The sequence below is a fragment of the Camellia sinensis genome, chromosome 12, assembly GCF_055761805.1.
Source record: "Camellia sinensis isolate YWXY chromosome 12, ASM5576180v1, whole genome shotgun sequence".
Classification (NCBI taxonomy): Eukaryota; Viridiplantae; Streptophyta; class Magnoliopsida; order Ericales; family Theaceae; genus Camellia; species Camellia sinensis.
Window position 1 is genome coordinate 40957154 of NC_138972.1, and position 20986 is coordinate 40978139.

Sequence of the window (20986 nt, forward strand, 5' to 3'; positions counted from 1 at the left end):
TTTTTTTTAACAATTATCCATTTTCCCTTTCTCCTCCTTTTGATATAAGTTTAGAATAGGCTCTAATGATTGTAAAATAAATATTAATAATAATAATAATAATAATAATAATAATAAAGAACACACACAACAACAACAACAACAAACAAGGAAACAAACAAGGATTGTAACCTTACAACAAAATAAATCTTGAATTTTTAACTTTGTAGTTTAAATTTTAATCTTTTGATTTATTTTTAATCTAAATTATTTGTCTATTTTAATTAAGTAAAACTAACAAAAAAAGAAAGTTATTTTAGTCATTAAACTGAACAAAAAATATATTTTAAACATTTTTTGTATACCTAAATTGAATATAATGATTAAAATGTCGTTTTTTCATCAATTTAGTTAACGGAAATAGGCAAATATTTGAAATTAAAAATAAATCAAAAAATATAATTTCAATTGATAAAATTAAAATTAAAATTTTATTTTGTGACAACTCAAACTCTAATTTTTTTTATATTTATAATTAATTAATAAAAATTAAAAATTAACCAAAAAAAATTAATAATAAGCGATCCAGCCCAGACCCAAGTTGGATCATTAATCCATGTGCTGCTGATCTAATATCAATATGTGATTCTCTTCTAGTCTAGTGTAGTGTAGTCTAGTTACTTAAGCGAAGAATCGAAGAAGACAACTGTTGTGGCTTACGCACCAGCGATCTTGGAGGACTACTCAGCTGACTCCACCATTGTTCTTCACGGACCCAAACTAGCTAACCGCAGGTATAATTTTCCAATCCCACAAACCCAATTCAAATTCAAACTGCTAAATATGAAGAATTGTAATGAAGAAGACCATCAAAATTCGATTTGGGTGTTTGTTAAAATGCCCAAATGAAACTTTATTCCTCCATATTCGTATGCTTCTTTGCTTTGTATGAACTATACGTATGAATCTGCATTTGAGATGTTGAAAGGTAGTTTACTATATACTGTGTTGTAGTACCAAGTCACAACCATGGAAAATCCCCATGTTCAACGCACTTGTTTAAGCTCTTTTGTTCGTATGATTTTGGCTGATAAATTAGGTGCACATCTGATCTGATTATCTGGTCTAACTTTGAAAATTGATCATCAAGGCATGATGGCATGTTCTTGATATAGAAATTGGACTTGGTTAGGAATCTGGAAAGGTCGCATTTCAAGTGGGTAAAAAATAAGTTCTATTAGAGCATCTCAAACGCTTACTCTTTTTTTTTCATCAAATTTGAATAAAGATTTGGGTTAAAAACTTCATTTGATACCAAGCGTTCCACCGCTAAATTTTCAATTTTCATCAAGCAACCGGTTGACTAAAAGGACGACTGGGAGGACGTCCGGACGGTTGACCAGCCTAGTGTAAATTTTCTTCAAATATTCCCCAATCTGGTTGTCCAACCGGTTGTCCGGCTGGTCATCCACCCGGTTGACTGACCGATCATCCATCCAGTCGTCCACCAACGGTCACCTATGAGATTTGATGAAGGGTTAAACGCTATCTTGATTTGATGAAAAAAAGTAGGGCTACCTTCATTTGATACTAATTTGGTGAAATAGTTGAAACACCGTTTTCACCAAATTTTCATCAAATTTAAATTTGATAAAAGACTTGAGTTTGGGTTGGAGATAGTCTTATAATGATACTGTGGGAGAATATATGTTAAAACTTGTTGGCTCATTTTAGGGAATGTTTAAAACTTTAGAAATATAAATCTTCAGAAAAATAGAATCAGCCTTCTAAATAAATTTTGGTCCAAATGGTTGAGAAACGGATTGTGCTTGGTAAAAGTTTGGTTTGTTTTCAATTTTATAACTAGAGTAAAAGGCATGCCTGGTAATTTTTTCAACTACAACTCTGTGATTTTAATTTTATAATGTCTATGAAGACACTATCTTCATTTGGTTTTTGTTTGCTAGATGTCACTTGAATATGAAAAAAATTAAGCTGAAGCCGACTTTCAGAACTGTTAGAAACACAAATAAATTTATATGAGATGAACTAGACAAGTGTAATCACCTTTTGAAATTATGGCCAACCACATTGAAAACTCTAAAGAAACATGTGGCATCATTGCGGTCTGGTATGTGTTTGAAGACCTTAGAATTTAGAACAGGACAAAACCAATGAATGATCTAGAAAAAAATAGTTTGACAATCTTCTAAAGAGAGCGAACCATATCAGAATAATACTAATTCTTCCTTTGCTGAAGAAAATATTGAAAAGTGAAACATACAAGTAAGCTTAGTAACAGAAATTAGTAAAAGGATATGAAACTGTTCGCTAGTTTTTCCACTAGGATGAGTAAATTTTTTGACATCAAAGCATATTGAAACCATAGCAAAAAAACAGTGACATTTTAACTAACAAGGTTTTACGTGCCAACTACTTTACATTGCTGGACAAATAAATATTTACCCTTTATCCTTAAAGGGCATATCCTCTGCCAAACACAATGATGTATTTCTCACTACCTCAACCTTTGTTTATTTGACCTTTTTCGTCTTGTTGTTGTGCTTATGAAGTCATGACCTACATTCAAGTCACTCACCACTGGTATTTCATTGCACTAGATCAAAATCAACCATCTTAAATGGCTTTTTGCCGTCTTGTCCCAGAATTATGGCCTATCTACCTTCACTAATGCATTATTTTTTCAATTACTTGTCTTCAATTCACTTTGATCTCTCAACACCCTCAGTTTCGTATTATCTTGATGGGTTTAAAGGGTAAACAACTCATGTTCACAACTTCATAAAATAATATCATAGAATGCTAAAAGAGTTGATTGGTTGCAAAAGGATTTTCACTATAATACTGGGTACAATATGCTAAATTATGTATTAAAAAAAAAACATACCTAAAAAATTGTGCCCTTGTAATTAAAGCTTGGAGGTTTTGTGATCAATTGCCTTCCAACACAACCACCTAAATTTTATAACACCCATCTACAGCCCCAAAAAAAAAAATCAATATATCTCTCATTTCATGCGGCATTCCTGCTTCCCTCATTGTCATTTACTCATTTGAACTTGGAAAGGACCTATGTTACATGGAATTGGGTGCGTGTATTGGGTGCAGGTCTAAGCATTAGATCCTCCGAAACATAAATTCAGTATGGGTACACAGATATGTCCTGAACACTTATATGTATTATATTTGGTATAATATTCTTAGATAAAATAATGTAAATTAATTAGAAATGTTCTTAAAATTAAATAGAATTTAGAAAAAATATGAAATTTTTGTCTCCCATCCATGTGAAAGGCAATAAGATTTTCTTTACTAGCAATGCGAGCTTCTTGATTTTTGAACATCATATAAAATTTGAAGATCCAAGTGTCTAAATTAAGTACGACCATAGTTTTAAAATAGGTTTCAACCGTTACGTAATGTCATTACATAACCGTATGGGTTTTAAATGTCGGCCGTGACGTAGCGGGATTTTGCATTCCGATACCATTATTCATAGATATATCGACTGATAATGTCCTATATTGATCAATATATGATCCATATCTTCAATATTGATACATATCCGATCCCGTTATTCAAAATCATACCACCATCCTTATAACAAATATAGTGGTGTGATTGAAAATCATAGTTGTAATGACGCTATTGTTTATAACATTCATAAAAGGTTGTTACAACACCGTTATGCCTCAAATTGACTATTTTTCTCTTCTTTTTTTTATTTATTTTATTTTATTTTTTCCGATTGCCAAAGTCATTCAAAAATTAATACAAATGTTGTTTTGTAAAAAAAAAAATTACGGGGGAAAAAAAAAAAAAAACACCAAGGTTTGGCCTTATAACAAAATAAACTCTGAATTTTTAATTTTATCAATTTAGACCTGAATATTTTGATTTGTTTTCATTCCAACTATTTGCCTATTTTCATTAAGCAAAATCAACAAAAAAGATAGTATTTTAGTCATTACACTTAACGAAAAGGGTATATTAGACATTTTATGTATATTTACATTAAGTTTAATGACTAAAATATCACTTTTGTAGCGGTTTTACTTAACGAAATAGGATGATGGTTTAGATTGAAAATAAATCAAAATATTAAGGTTTAAATTGACAAAATAAAAAAACAGGGTTTATTTTGTTACAAGAATCAAATTCTCTCTTCTTTTTCTTTTTTCTTTTTTTTTTTTTAATTTTCCCAAAAATTAAATACCAATGTTGTAAAAAATAAAATAAAATAAAAAAATAAAATTAAATCTGCATACATTGTGCGTCTAATATTTCAATTCTACAAGATTTATGTTACTATCATGGTTAGATAAGCTTAGGTTTTCACTTTTTTTTTTTTTTCTCTGTTTTTTTTTTTTCTCTCTCTCAAAAAAGTGCTTCTATTTTTTTCCCTCGTGATTACTTATTTGGTTTTAGGTTAAATTTGCTAACCAATGCTTGTATATCGTGTACGTACTTCTTTATTAGTATGTTGGGCTATAACACCATAGATATATGTTTATGATCCTATGGCTTTTAATATCATATATGCTTCATTTTTTATTTCCATAACAGTAGAAATATTATCCATACGTACAATCAATAAAATAAATGATGTTAAATACATCTAATAAAAAGAAAAGTCGCAGTGGCTACTTAAAACTCATGTAAAAATTAGTGCATATATTACATTGTTTAAAAACTAAACAAAATAATTTAAAAACCTACGAAATGTGATTGTGAAATAAAATCAAGTGTATCGGTAAGTTTTCCTGAGATTGTGTGAAGAAAAATTCCATAGCTCTGGTTGCTGCCATGCCACCATTACACTACAGCTGTTACACCCCACAAGTGCATCACCGGTACTGTCATGGCTGCGGCTACTATTATTTAGAACCTACGCTTGAAAGAGGACAAGATTTATGTATGTTATGCTTGCAATAAACTGATTTTAAGTAGGTTTTATTATTGCCTACTCTGTTGAGTTTATTGTACTGCATGTCAAAATCCTGCTTTGTCGCATCAATAACGTTTTCATCCCTTGTAGGTATTCCAAAAGTTCAATTTCCATAGGTGCTTCATCATGGCTCTGGCTTTCTAATTGGGTGGTTAAAGCTAAATTGAAGGCCAATCGTTGGAAGTTGTTTGAGAGGGCCTGTGTTTTCTAGATCAAACTATGCAATGGAAGTTTCAACTACCTTGCAGTCATATGGTTCCAGAGCCCAGGGATGGTGTTTTATTATGCTAGGCTCCATTTCCTTTTTGGGCTTTCTCAGTGCTGCAATTGTATCCAGATTTCTTCCAGTATCTGAAAATCACATTGCAATAGCCATTACAAATGATAGGTAATGTTCCATTGCTTCAACAAATATAATCTTATGTGCTATAACTGAAAGGAAGTGGGTTGTTCCTTTTCATATTACATAGCAACATTTTCCAGTTATTTCTGATGGTATACCACAGTATTGTTTCTAAGTGACTCACTTGTTAGTCCTTGCAAACTTAATGGCACTTTTGTGATTCATCTACTGTATGTTAAAGACTAGGAAAACACTGTAAGGTGCCATTGATAAGCAGTAATATGCACTGTACAAAAAAAATAAAAAAACAAACAACCTCACGATTTTGTCTATAAAAGCTTCTTCATGATGCTGCACAATTTTTTATCCGACTGCTTTATCTTCTTCATTATTGTGGAAGTTGACAAATATATATTGCAAATGTTGATGTACTGCTTGGTTGGTTTGATCTTAAATTTATATGGTAGTATCAAGAAAGTAGCATGGCAAGTTGTTTTTGGCTCATTGCTTATGACAAGCCATGTGGCAGCTTGGGTTGGGAAGACCACCGACTGCATTGTCCAAGTATGCATTTACTATGTTGTGCCACTAATCTATGTTTTGCCACTTTGTTGTCTATTATTTCTTAGAAACAAAGTGAATCTACCCAAGTTGGTTTTCTGTGAATATCATTCACTTGGACTTCACTGTATCTCTTGATTTTGCTTGAATTTGTTAAAATTGCTAATTATGAGCAGTTACTATAATCAACTAGCATTGACCTATATCTCATTCTGCTTTTGATTATTGTAGTTGTTGCATACAAATGTTAGCTATCCTATAGCCTATTATTCTTGTTTGAGGAACCCTAATTAGGATTTAGGATTTAGGATTTGAATTGGACACAATGTCAGTCTTCAATGAAGTCAACACCAATTCACAGACTAGAAATTTCATAAAAACAATTCCCAAAATGTTGGAAAATTTATATAGGAGAATCCAAACACTTGGACATTTTGTTGAAACCTTGACAAACCAAGTTAGCAGTTTTTGGGTTGTCTATCACAATGAATTCTCTTGTGAGGAACTTCACATGAAAACATACAATCTTTGAAAGCCTATAGCAACAATTTAAAAACTTGGGCAGGAACAAATACGGCGGGGCCTCATCTTTGGTTAATAATAAAAAAAAAGAAATAGTATCTTTCAGGGACCCTTCCTACACATTGGTTATGCAAATATTCCAATTTAGACTTTTTCCCCCCTCCCTCCTCCCTCTAACATTTTCATTAATAGTGGTGATCATCACTCCCTTAACTTGCATTTACCCATTTTCGTTGTATACTAAGCCATCTTAGTATGTTCTTTTCAACAAATGTTTCATTTCATTTTTGTTACTGCACATTTTAGCAACTCATTTTAATGTATTGTATCTTAATCGCTCAACATATGTCCCATAAAGTATTGTTCACCTTATGGTTGTTTTGTAAATAAAAAATTTAAAATTTAAAAAAAAAAAAATCTTCAATTTTGTTGTTATCTGTCAATCGGAAAATATGTTAGAAGCACCTCTCTTCTTGGCTCAACCTACTTTTGTTCTATGTGCTTTAACTAAATATGCATATATATGATAGCTGGAGATGTTGATCAACATTTCAATTCCTGATCTTTTTGGAGTGCAAGACTGTTGGCATATTATAATCACCGAAAGGCACTTAGAATATTATATGAGCCGAAAGTCACTAGGGTCTGTAATCATTTGTATACACTCAGGGATCATCTTGTAATTGTCTTCCTTGTAAACCCTAATCTTCATTTATAAATAAGGGATGATATCTCATCATACCCTAAGCTGGTTACTCAAGCTTCATGGTATCAGAGCAGAACCTATAGGTTTCGGCTCACCCTCGTTGGTAGACCTTTCCACTAACAACACTCTAGGGTTCGAAGCTTACCTGGGTGGACCGTCTTCCTCAGCCGTCTTCCTCAGTCGATCTCCTCAGCTCGTCTTCCTCAGTCGATTTCCTCACCTCGTCGATGTCCTCACCTCGTCGATCTCCTCGCCTTCCTCTGTCGATCGTCACTCAGCCGTCATCTCCTCAACTCGGCGATCTCCTCCAGCCATTTCGTCGCTCGTCTTCTTCGTCACTCGTCTTCCTCAGCCTCTGATCTCACTCTGGTATATATAAATATATATATATATACATATATATCCTGATATATATATATAAATATAGCCTGATATACATATATTTATATATAAAGACATGTATACATAAATAAATCAATTTAAAAAAAAATAAAAATAAAAAATAAAAAAAAATAATTAATGAATTAAAAAAAAACAAAAAAACAAAACAAAAAAAAAAATCGTTTCTTAATTTTGTTATGTCTTTATAGTGGTCGTTGTGCCTGTTATCTCACTACCACTTTCCGGGTTTGTGATTTCCACTAGTTTGTTGCGGGTTTGGTAGTATTATATCCATGACAGATTCCACTAGTGTGTCCCCTTCGTCTCAAACACCAAAAAGTGAGAGTCTCATTCTACCTACTACCATGACTGAGAACCCCAACCCTAGTCTGAAAATCACCACCTCTCTATTTAATGGTCAAAACTACCTAGCATGGTCTCAAAGTTTGACTTTGTTTTTGAAAAGCAGAGGGAAGATGGGGTATGTTGATGGCAGGATACAGGCACCTAGTACCACTGACTCAGGTTATGACCAATGGGAGATTACCAACTCTTTGATTATGAGTTGGCTTATCCATTCGATGGTTCCAGAACTTGGTGAGGGCTACTTGTCTATGGAGACTGCCCAGGACATTTGGGAGGCTGTGGCTGTTACCTATTCCCGCAAAGGAAATTTTTCACAGGCATTTGAGTTGCGTCGCTCTATTGAGAGCACACTTCAGGGGGAGCAGACTGTTCTTCAGTACTTCACTTTCCTCACCAACGGCTGGAAACGCCTTGACCACCTGGAAGACTATAAGCCCGTTTGCCCTACTGATTCTGCCGGGTACAAGAAGTTCATCACACGGGAACGGGTCTTTAAATTTTTGGCCGGCCTAAATATGGAGTATGATCCAGTTAGGGGTCGAGTTCTGAGTATGGACACTCTTCCTTCACTGCAGGAGGCATTTGCCTATGTACAAAATGAGGAGAGTCGTCGGTCTGCTATGATGTCCCCTGTCTCTACTGACTGCTCCGCATTACTGTCTACTCCTCGAGATGGCCTCAGCCTGCCTCCTCCGTCTGCTGCTAAGGAGTCTGTATTCTGTGATTATTGCAAGAAGCCGCGGCATACTCGTGAGACATGTTGGAAGCTTCATGGGACTCCATCTGGGGGTCGAGGTGATCGGTCTGGTTCTCGAGGAGGTCGGTCAGTCAACTCTCGAGGACGTGGTTCCTATTCCCGGGCTCATCAGTCTAGTACCGTTGATACCCTTGATTCTAATTTCACTTCTGTTACCCAAGCTTCTGATACTGAGCTGGAGGATGCTTTGCGCCAATTGTTGGACCGCCGATCTTCTACTGCTCTCAGTACCGCTTCCTCGTCCTTTGCCCGCTCAGGTAACTTAGCATCTTCTCCTTGTGCTTTCCTGTGTCATACATCTTTGCCTTGGATTATTGATTCTGGTGCCTCAGATCATATGTCTGGCTCCTCTGATCTTTTCTCTGCCTATAAGCCCTCTTCAGGTCAGGACAAAGTTAGGATTGCCGATGGAACTGTTTCTTCCATTTCTGGAAAAGGTTTAGTCCAAGTCACTCCTACCATGCATCTATCTTCTGTTCTCCATGTTTCCAAGTTTTCTGTTAATCTGTTATCCTTAAGTCGTCTTACTCAGGATTTGAATTGTTGTGTGACGTTTTTTCCTGATCATTGTCTTTTTCAGGACCTTGTCACGGGGAGGACGATTGGCAGTGGTAGTGCAGAAAATGGTCTCTACTGCCTAGATCAACCGGACAAACTTGCTTATTCTTCCACCACGTCTTCTACTACCCCCGCTGATGTATGGTTGTGGCATCGGCGTCTTGGGCATCCCTCATTTCATTTACTTAAGCATTTATTTCCTTCTAGTTTCGCAAATCATCATGTGTCTGACTTTCTTTGTGAGTCTTGTCAACTTGGAAAACAACACAGAGCTTCTTTTGCTCCCAGTTTGAATAAAAGCTTAGTTCCTTTTTCATTAATACATTCTGATGTTTGGGGTCCCTCTCGTGTTCTGTCTGTGAAAGGTTATCGCTGGTTTGTTACATTTATTGATGATTTTTCTCGTGCTACTTGGGTGTATCTAATGAAAGATAAGAGTGAAGTTTTCTCTGTGTTTCGTACTTTTCATAAGATGATTTGTACTCAGTTTGGGGCCACTATCAAAATATTTCGTTCTGATAATTGCGGGGAATACATAGATTCTGGGTTAGGACAATATTTCTCTACTCATGGCATTATCCATCAGACCTCTTGTACCAATACCCCTCAACAAAATGGGGTGGCCGAACGCAAGAATCGGCATCTTCTTGACATGGCTCGGTGCATGTGTTTTTTTATGAACGTGCCTCGTCTCTATTGGGGCGACGCCGTTCTCACCGCTGCCCATCTTATTAATCGTCTCCCTACCCAGGTCTTGGACAAACAGGCTCCGCTTCAAGTCCTCCTCGGTTCTCAGTCCTTGTTTTCTATTCCTCCCAAAATATTTGGTTGTGTCTGTTTTGTCCATAATCACTCCCCCTCTCGTGGTAAGTTGGACCCTCGCTCCCTCAAGTGTGTTTTCCTTGGTTATTCTCCTACTCAAAAGGGGTATAAATGTTACCACCCTTCTTCTCGTAAGTGGTTTGTGTCCATGGATGTCACTTTCTTTGAGTCCCAGTCTTATTTCTTGTCCTCTCCGGTGTCACCGTCCTCATTTCCGGGGGAGCCTTGGTGTGAAGTGAGTCCTGTGTCTCCTATGGTGGAAGTGAGTCCTGTGCCTCCTATGGTGGAAGTGAGTCCTGTGCCTCCTATGATAGAACCAGTTGTTCTTGCACCCCCCTCTTCTACTGGAACTATAGAACCCACTGTCACCAAGAATAAGGATGGACATGTTTATGTCCGGGACATCGACAGAAAACAAGTTAACTGGATACACGGGACCGTTTCTGCTACTCCACTGCCATCTCCTGCTTCTGATGAGAGTCTAGGTAACTTTGAAACTCGTGAGTCCATTGATCTTGATGTTCCTATTGCCAAAAGAAAGGGTGTGAGATCTTGTACTCAACATCCTATCCCACAGTTTGTATCATACTCTCATTTGTCATCCTCATATAGAGCGTTTGTGTCCAATATTTCCTCTGTTAGCATCCCTAACCATTTTCAGGATGCTCTTGCTATCTCTGAGTGGAAACTAGCCATGATTGAGGAAATGAAAGCACTTAGGAAGAATGGCACTTGGGAATTGACTGAGTTACCTACGGGCAAACGACCTGTGGGCTGTAAATGGGTATATACTGTGAAACACAAAGCAGATGGGTCTATTGAGCGTTACAAGGCAAGACTGGTGGCAAAAGGGTTTACTCAGACATATGGCATTGATTATCAGGAGACCTTCGCACCCGTGGCTAAAATGAATTCAGTCAGAGTACTTCTTTCTCTAGCAGCTAATCTAGATTGGCCGCTTTATCAGTTTGATGTCAAGAATGCTTTTCTCCATGGTGACCTCGAAGAAGAAGTATATATGGACATTCCTCCGGGTTTTGAGGATCATCAAACAGAAGGGAAAGTATGCAAACTTCGGAAGTCATTATATGGTCTCAAACAGTCTCCAAGGGCTTGGTTTGAGAGATTCACTCAGGCTATGTTTAAATATGGCTTCAAACAAAGTCAGGCAGATCACACATTATTTGTGAAACATTCCTCATGCGGTAAGACTACAGCACTTATTGTTTATGTAGATGACATAGTTCTTACAGGCAATGATAGTGGGGAAATACCTCTGTTGAAGAAATATTTAGCCAAAGAGTTTGAAATCAAAGACTTGGGAAGCTTGAAGTATTTTCTGGGAATTGAAGTTGCTCGCTCTAAGGATGGGATATTTATCTCACAGAGAAAATATGTGCTTGACTTGTTGAAGGAAACTGGGATGCTTGGCTGCAAGGCATGTGCCACCCCACTGGAACCCAATCAGAAATTGGGGGATGATGAAGGAGGAGAAGTTGTGGATAGGGGGAGCTATCAACGTTTAGTGGGTAAGCTCATTTACCTATCTCACTCTCGTCCTGATATTGCTGTTGCTGTCAGTATAGTTAGTCAGTTTATGCATGCTCCTCATCAGATTCACTTTGAGGCTGTCATGAGAATCTTGAGGTATTTGAAGTCTGCTCCTGGTAAGGGTCTGTATTTTTCAAAGTATGATCATCTTCGTGTAGAAGCCTATACAGATGCTGACTGGGCTGGGTCAATAACTGATAGGAGATCAACTTCAGGGTATTGCACATTTGTCGGCGGCAACCTAGTTACTTGGAGGAGTAAGAAACAGAATGTGGTTGCCAGGTCAAGTGCAGAAGCTGAGTTTAGAGCTATGGCACAAGGTGTGTGTGAACTTTTATGGATCAAATTATTGTTGAGTGATCTAGGTATTACTCAGACGGACTCCATGCGGTTATACTGTGATAATAAGGCCGCCATCAACATTGCTCACAATCCAGTTCAACATGACAGGACAAAACATGTTGAGATTGATCGCCACTTCATTAAGGAGAAACTCACTAGTGGTACCATTTGTACTCCTTTTGTTCAGTCTGGTGAACAACTTGCTGACATTCTCACCAAGGGAATTGGGAATAAACCGTTTCATGACATATTAGGCAAGCTGGGCATGAGAGATATCTTCGCACCAGCTTGAGGAGGAGTGTTGGCATATTATAATCACCGAAAGGCACTTAGAATATTATATGAGCCGAAAGTCACTAGGGTCTGTAATCATTTGTATACACTCAGGGATCATCTTGTAATTGTCTTCCTTGTAAACCCTAATCTTCATTTATAAATAAGGGATGATATCTCATCATACCCTAAGCTGGTTACTCAAGCTTCAAAGACTTCTGTTTCCAACCCTGCAACATGTAATTCAAATTGACCTAATTTTCTATTTCAAGCTTTTAATTCTCTCTTCAGATTTTTCTACCATAAAATTAACGCCTTGTATTTGACATTTTAGCTTTCAATAAATAGAGTTGAAGATCTAATCTTTTTCTTTTTTTTTTCCTTTCCCTTCTGACTTGGTTTCTTCTTTGGTTACAGATATTACTGTTTTCTGGTGCCCTTGACACTTCCTATCATCGTCGTTGCTGTATATTTTCATTGGCTAAGCATGAAATTCTTCAAGCATGCATGAGTGCTCCATCTCAACACACTCTTGTTTTTTCAAGCAAGCTTGTTGCTTGCTATTGTCTGTCTTTATTGCGTCTCATAACTCTTTTGAATGCCAAGTAAGAAATGTATTTCCATATAATCTTGTAGCAAATGAAAATGTTCATTTAGTGATCTGAACCACTCTTTCAGAAAGTATGACACCAAGTCATGCCATTATTGGTGTGTCATTATTCAAATATTAATATTTTCATCAGAAGATGCATTTATGGAATAGCCAAGAGTGGACAGCTCAATTAACGCCTTGTATTTGACATTTTAGCTTTCAATAAATAGAGTTGAAGATCTAATCTTTTTTCTTTTTTTTTTTCCCTTTCCCTTCTGACTTGGTTTCTTCTTTGGTTACAGATATTACTGTTTTCTGGTGCCCTTGACGCTTCCTATCATTGTCGTTGCTGTATATTTTCATTGGCTAAGCATGAAATTCTTCAAGCATGCATGAGTGCTCCATCTCAACACACTCTTGTTTTTCAAGCAAGCTTGTTGCTTGCTATTGTCTGTCTTCATTGCACCTCATAACTTTTTGGAATACCAAGTAAGAAATGTATTTCCATATAATCTTGTAGCAAATGAAAATGTTCATTTAGTGATCTGAACCACTCTTTCAGAAAGTATAACACCAAGTCAAGCCATTATTGGTATGTCATTATTCAAATATTAATATTTTCATCAGAAGATGCATTTATGGAATAGACAAGAGTGGACAGCTCAATTTGATATATGTGGGGGTGACTTTGAATGACCAAGGATGGAAATTGGACAAGAAAGTTCTATATGCTATGCAACTGATAGTGGCTACTTACTACTCTTTTCATTTTTGATAAAACACTTCAAATCTTTTATCTTACAAATTCTGCAGATTCTCTTATCTCTGCTAACTCTTCTGTTTAAATACCTTAGCTTTGATATTAACGCCCTCTCTTCCTCGTACATCAGAACAAACTTCGCCGGAGTTGACTGCCAGCACTCTTCCCACAGTCTTATCTGCCACGTCAAAAAATGATCTACACACATTTGAGTGAACTGCCCGCAATTGTTGGTATACTCTTCTAAGGAGTACAACATTATATACCAATACAATCAATTAAAAAAAAAAGACAGAAAATGAGGGACGAAACAATGTACCAAAAAATAACGTCACCACAATAGCTATCCCACTGTAAAAGCATATTCCTCTCTCCCATCAAATGTTTTCTGGTACCAAATAAATATCAAAAGTGGTTCGTAGGGAAGGATGAAGATTTCTCATTCAAAATAATTCAAAAGTATAATCATTTTTGCGCATTTGCTTTATGTCAATCATTCTAAAAATATCTTTACAACTACGCAAACGACCACAAACATGACGTGTGTAGCACTATCCGGCAAAGAAATCAAAAGTACCCACACTACTTACATCTGGATCAGGGTGTGACGTCGTTTTAACCTCATCCATACACATGTCTACAAGTACATAAATGGACGACCCAGATCAGTCGGGAGGGGGGGCGGCGCTGGTAATATTAATTAGCACCCTCACACCATTCACAGCAGGTTTTTTAACTAATAGGGAGTCCTTGTACGGCTGGTGTGAGTTTAATGTTTACAGCTACAAAATGCCTCGCCAAGTCTCTTTCCGTTTCTATGCCAAAAATATTTTCCTCACCTACCCACAACGCCCTTGCCCAAAAGAATAACTCTTAGAACTTCTCCAATCCCTTCTCTAACTAGCCTATCAGTCATATTACATACTTGTCACAAGGGAGCTCTACGAAGATGAAAACCCTCACCTTCATGCCATTGTTCAATACACAAAGAAGATCAAAACCTCCAACCAGAGATTTTTCGATCTCATTGGAACTAACGGGAGGATCTATCATCCAAATATAGAAAAACTCTATTGTCCAACAGTAAGTCCACAGAATATACAAAAATGCGGTGATTTTATAAAATTGGGAGAATTTTCATCCAAGGGGAAAAGTCCTTCGAAAAATAGAGACGAACTCTGGCAAGGAATACTTGCAGAAGCACAAACGAAGAAACAATTCTTTGCACTCTGCAAAAAAAGATGTCCCACCGATTACGTCACAAAATACCCCTAACTAAGAACATTTTCGAGGGATCATTACAAACGAGAGCGGCCCCCATATACGAGCCTCTTTAATTCATTTCCTTTTTTAAATGAAGAAGTAAAAAAATGGGTAGAAATAATTTTTTGTTTGTAAGTCGTTATTTTGTAAAATACGAACCATCTCAAAAATGTTATTTCTCTATTTATAGTGAAGACAACAACCTTAGATTAGGGATACACAGGAATAATATGCACGATTTATATACTGCAAAGGAAGATGTCACACTGACTACATCACAAAATACCCCCAATTAAAAACATTTTCAATGGATCATTACAAACGAGAGTAGCCCCTATATACTAGCCCCTTAAATTCATTTCTTTTTTTAAATGAAGAAGTAGAAAAATGGGCAGAAAATAATATTTTGTTTGTAAGTCATAATTTTGTAAAATACGAACTATGTCAAAATTGTTGTTTCTCTATTTACAGTGAAGACGACAACATTAGATTAGGGAACATAGAAATAATATACACGGTTTATATACTAAAGAAGAACTCGCCTCCTCATCCTCCTCTGATAACAGGATCCTGAACAGTGACCCATCCGCCCAATATCCTTCTATCTCGAAGGACATTTAAGAACAGGAAAAATCGCTTGGGCCAGAAGTCTCGGACGAAACAACTATTTCTCCGGCAGAATAAGTTTCAAGGACTACGATCAAGATACCGTCTACACCGTCATAAACGACATCAAATACTCGACAGTCCCTACCGAACTAATGAAGAATTTAGCAAGCTGCCAGAGAGACTTCCATGTATTTGTTAAATTCCTACCAGATCTCACCATTAGATGAGGAATTCCTTATATTCTATTAACTAATGGAGACAATAGTTGGTTAGATGCAATGTCCCCAAAAATAAGAGAATGATTTGATGTAAATATAACCATTGTTATGATTAATGAAAAATTTTATTAATTTTATTTATGGAACCATTTAAACTTTTTATTTACTTACTACATTTCTCTTATCGTCAACTATACATCTTTAAAGTCATCACAATTTTTTACACTCATTACATTTTGTAAAACATCAGAAAATTCTACAGGGTCCATAACAACTGATTCTCTTCAATCAATTTCCTCTTTCTAACACCAACCTTCGAAATCGACGGACTAGGATCAACATCACTAGTACCATCACCACATTTGTGTACATCAATCTCAGACAAACTCAGATGACCTCTGCGTTCATGAATAACTGAACCACTTGCCCCAAAACTCCTAACAACAAATCTCTTTGCCTTTTCGATAAACCCACAGGCATAGTCCGTGTAAGAATCGAAATAGCATTGGTTAGAGCACAATGCCAAATATCAACATTATCATTAGTATATTTCTTAGATAACACAACAATAAATAGGGCTCTCATCTGCGAATCTTCTGCCATTTCACTCGTAGAATACTTTAAATACCCCTTCATTTTACAATAAGTAATATCTCTTTTAATGTTCGAATTTTCAAGTCGATACTTCACCATCCAAGGCACCCGTTTGTTGTTAATGGAACAACAACCATTCCCATAATTAACTGATTCGTATTGACAGTCTACGGGAAAAATAAAGTAAGTCTGCAAACTGTCATTACCATCTAACCTCCTATCATACACATTTACTCTAACCAACCCACTGACATTGGGTGCACAAAGGGGGAATATTTTATCAACCTTAATACTCTTTTATTTGTATCTCAACCTCAATTGAAAAAATAAATTAGGCAACGCAAGTTCAATACAACTGAAATCATTTGCTGAAACGCTTTCAATAACACCAGTTTTTATATCGTCCACCTCCATTCACCTGAACATTACAAATAAAAATACATAAATTTATAATGCTAAACAGTTTTAAATTACATTTGACTCCTTAATGTAATTTTGCATTCTTTTTCACTAACAGTAGTAGCTACTAAATATACGGTGCGCTTCTGAGTACTTTCAACATTTTCCAATAGCGTATCTTTATAGTCCGTCCAAACATCAAGTAGGAAGAACTAGTCCACAACTTCTATTCCATGACGAACGTACTCTTTGTTCTTGCCACCAATGAGCTTGAATCTCATTTTCTTTAGCATCCGAAATCTGTCGAACTAGATAGGATCAACAATCCAGGTCTCAGGATTACCCTCACCAACTCTAATAAATATCTTGTTAGGTGTGGGAACGAAATCTGATGGACTATTATCACTTATAACGAAAAACAATACACGGTGGACCACATCTTCCTCTTTAGCCTCTTATCCCAATTGAACATTCTCAATTAATTTTATACTCTTAACCACGATCTTGTCTGATTGAAGGTCACATCTTTTATTACCCAACTCAATACCATTCAGCAATCTCGCCACACCTTTATTATCAAATTTAACGTCCCTTAATTGTTCGTTGTACAGTTGCAACTTCCTTACTCCTCTCTTAGTTTTCTTAATATATCGGGGAATATTCTGAACATACGCGAATGTACGCCACCTTAAAAGCTGTATGACCACGGTAACTCTGCTTATATCCATTGGCCGCCGATGTGCTTAATCTCCGATACGCAAGGAGAGTTCGATAGTGGCTGCTTACTACTCCTTCCATTTTTGATAAAACACTCCAAATCTTTTATCCTACAAATTCTGCAGATTCTTTTACCTCTGCTAACCCTTTTATTCAGACACCTTAACTTTGATATTAACGCCCTCTCTTCCTCGTACACCAAAACAAACTTCGTCGGAGCTGACCGTCGTCTCTCTTCCTACAATCCTATTTGCCACGTCAAAAAATGATCTACACACATTTCAGTGAATTGCCCGCAATTGTCGGTATACTCTTCTAAGGAGTACAACATTGTATGCCAATACAATCAATAACAAAAAAAAAAAGAGACAAAATAGAAGGGACGAAACAATGTACTAGAAAACAATGTCACCACAATAGCTATCCCACTGCAAAAGCATATTCCTCTCTACCATCAAATGTTTTCTGGTACCAAATAAATAGCAAAAGTGGCCCGTGGGTAAGGACGAAGATTCCCCATTCAAAATAATTCAAAAGTATAATCATTTTCCCGCCTTTGCTTTATGTCAATCATTATGAAAATATCTTAACTTTACAACCATGCAAACCACTACAAACGTGACACGTGTATAGCACTATCCGGAAAAGGAATCAAAAGCACTCACATAAGTCACACCTGGGCCCGGGTGTGACTTCTTTTTAACCCTATCCATAAACATGTCCACAAGTACATGAATGAACGGCCTAGATTAGTGCCGGGGGAAGGGGGGTGCTAGTAATATTAATATAGCACCCCCGCAGTCACACCAACTCACACCATTCATACCAGGTTTTTTTAACTAATAAGGTGCCTTTGTGCGGCTGGTGTGAATTTACTATTTACAACTACAATATGCCTCGCTAAGCCTCTTTCTGTTTCTGTACTAAGAATATTTTTCTCACCTACCCACAATGCCCTTGCCTAAAAGAACAACTCTTAGAACTCCTTCAATCCTTTCTCCAACTAACATGTCAGCCATACTACATACTTGTTGCAAGGGAGCTCCATGGAGATGGAAACCCTCACCTTCATGCCATGGTTCAATGCACAAAGAAGATCCAAACCTCCAACTAGAGATTTTTTGATCTCATTAGAACCAACGGGAGAATCTATCATCCAAATATAGAAAAACTCTATTCTCCAACAACAAGTCGACAGTTTATACAGAAGGTGGCGATTTCATAGAATGGGGAGAATTTTCATCCAAGGGGAAAAGTCCGTCGAACAACAGACACGAACTCTGGTGGGAAATGCTTGCAGAAGCAAAAATAGAGGAACAATTCTTTACACTCTACAAAGAAAGATGTCCCACCGATTACGTCACAAAATACTCCCAATCAAAAACATTTTCGAGGGATCATTACAAACAAAAACGGCCCCCATATGCTAGCCCCTTTAATTCATTTTCTTTTTTAAATGAAGAAGTAAAAAAATAGGCAGAAAATAATATTTTGTTTGTAAGTCATAATTTTGTAAAATACAAACTGTGTCAAAATTGTTGTCTCTCTATTTACAGTGAAGATGACAACATTAGATTAGGAATACACATGAATAATATACGCGATTTATATACTAACGAAAAACTCTCCTCCACCTCTGATTACAGGATCCTGAACAGCAATCCATCCGCCCAATATCTCTCTACCTCGAAGCACCTTCAAGAATAGGAAAACCGCCTAGGTCAGAAGTCTCGGACGACACAACTACTTCTCTGACAGAATAAGTTTCAAGGACTATGATCAAGACGTCGTCTACAACGTTATAGACGACATCAAATACTCGACAGCCCCTACCGAACTAATAAAGAATTTAGTAGGTTGCCAGAGAGACTTCCATGCATTTGTTAAATTCCAAATAGATCTCACCATTAGAGAATGAATTCCTTGTATTATATTAACTAATAGGGGCAGTAGTTGGTTAGATGCAATGTCCCTAAAAATGAAAGAATGGTTTGATGTAAATGTAACCATTGTTCTGATCAACGAAAAATTTTATTAATTTATTTATGAAACCACTCAAACTTTTTATAATTACTTACTACATTTCCCTTATCGTCAACTATTACATCTTTAGAGTCATCACAATTTTTTACACTTATTATTACACAGAAAAAGAACTCTCCTCCTCCTTTGATAACAGAATTCTGAACAGCGACCTATGCGCCTAATATCCCTCTACCTCGAAGTACCTTCAAGAATAGGAAAAACCACCTGGACCAGAAGTCTCGGATGACACAACTACTTCTCCAGCACAATAAGCTTCAAGGACTACGATCAAGACACCCGTCTACAACGTCATAGACGACATCAAATATTCGATAGTCCCTTCTGAACTAATGAAGAATTTAGTAGGTTGTTGAGAGACTTCCATATATTTGTTAAATTCCAACTAGATCTCACCATTAGAGGAAGAATTCCTTATATTTTATTAACTAATGGGAACAGTAGTTGGTTAGATGCAATGTCCCCAAAAATGAGAGAATAATTTGATGTAAATGTAACCACTGTTATGATTAATAAAAAAATTTAATTTTATTTATGTAACCACTCAAACTTTTTATTTATTTACTACATTTCCCTTATCATCAACTATTACATCTTTAGAGTCATCACAATTTTTTACACTTATTACATTTCGTAAAATATCAGAAAATTCTGTCAACTGATCATTTCTGATCAACTTCCTCTTTTCTAACACCAACTTCCGAAATCAATGGACCAGGATCAACATCACTAGTACCATCACCACCTCTGCATACATCAATCTCAAACAAACTCAGACGACCTCTACATTTATGAATAATTGAACCACTTTTCCCAAAACTCCTAACAACAAATCTCTTCGCCTCTCCAGTAAACCCAGTCATAGTCCGTGTAAGAATCGGAATACCCTTGGTTGGAGCACAATGCCAAACATCAACATTATCATTATTATATTTTTTAGATAACACAACAATAAATAAGGCTCTCATCTGCGAATCTTCTGGCATTTCACTCATAGAATACTTCAAATACCCCTTCATTTTACAATAAGAAATATCCCTTTTAATGTTTGAATTTTCAAATCAATACTTTACCATCCATGGCACCTGTTTGTCGTTAATGGAACAATAACCATTCTTATTATAAACTAATTCACACTGGCAATCCATGGGGAAAATAAAGTACGCCTGCAAACTGTTATTACCATCTAACCTCCTATCATACACATTTACTCTGACCAACCCACTAGCATTGGGTGCGCAAAGAGGGGAATATTTTATCAATATTTTATCAACCTTAATACTCTTTTATTTGTATCTCAACCTCAACTGAGAAAATAAATTAGGTGTAAAACCCAAGTTGTGTGTAGGATTATTTTATTGGATAGATTAGTAATTAAATTAATTTATATGGGTCATTTATTAATATCAAAGAATTAGTTATGAAATGGCATTATATTTTCTATTACTTAGATGGGTAATTTTGTAACTTTGAGAAATTAGGTTAATAAGCCCACCTATTGTGGCTTTAAGTCTTGGGAAGCAAACAAAATAGAGGCTGAGAATTGCTCCATAGGCGGCTAGGGTTTGAGAAGGTAAAAGAAAAATTAAAGAAAACAAAACAAAACCAAACCAAAGTGAAGAAGGAGGATTCATAGAGTGGTGATTTTTCTTTATTCATCA

General features: G+C 36.3%; 1 protein-coding gene across 8 annotated transcripts; it reads left to right on the forward strand.

Moving 5' to 3' along the window:
- The first annotated feature begins 590 nt into the window (after positions 1–590).
- LOC114265342 (uncharacterized) lies at positions 591–13331 on the forward strand. Of its 8 annotated transcripts, XR_003630270.2 has the most exons (7): positions 606–773; positions 5039–5336; positions 5759–5855; positions 6905–6950; positions 12342–12369; positions 12548–12735; positions 13025–13331. XR_003630270.2 is itself a non-coding variant. In XM_028206124.2 (6 exons), exons 2-6 carry the CDS (start codon positions 5173–5175, stop codon positions 12639–12641), a joined length of 429 nt encoding a protein of 142 aa, XP_028061925.1. In that variant the 5' UTR covers positions 606–773; positions 5039–5172; the 3' UTR covers positions 12642–12966. The 8 variants fall into 8 exon arrangements, 3 of the variants coding, with proteins under 3 accessions (XP_028061925.1, XP_082754535.1, XP_082754536.1); XM_028206124.2 differs by lacking the exon at positions 13025–13331 and having other exon boundaries at positions 12548–12966; XM_082898409.1 differs by lacking the exons at positions 6905–6950; positions 12342–12369.
- The last annotated feature ends 7655 nt before the right edge of the window (positions 13332–20986 follow it).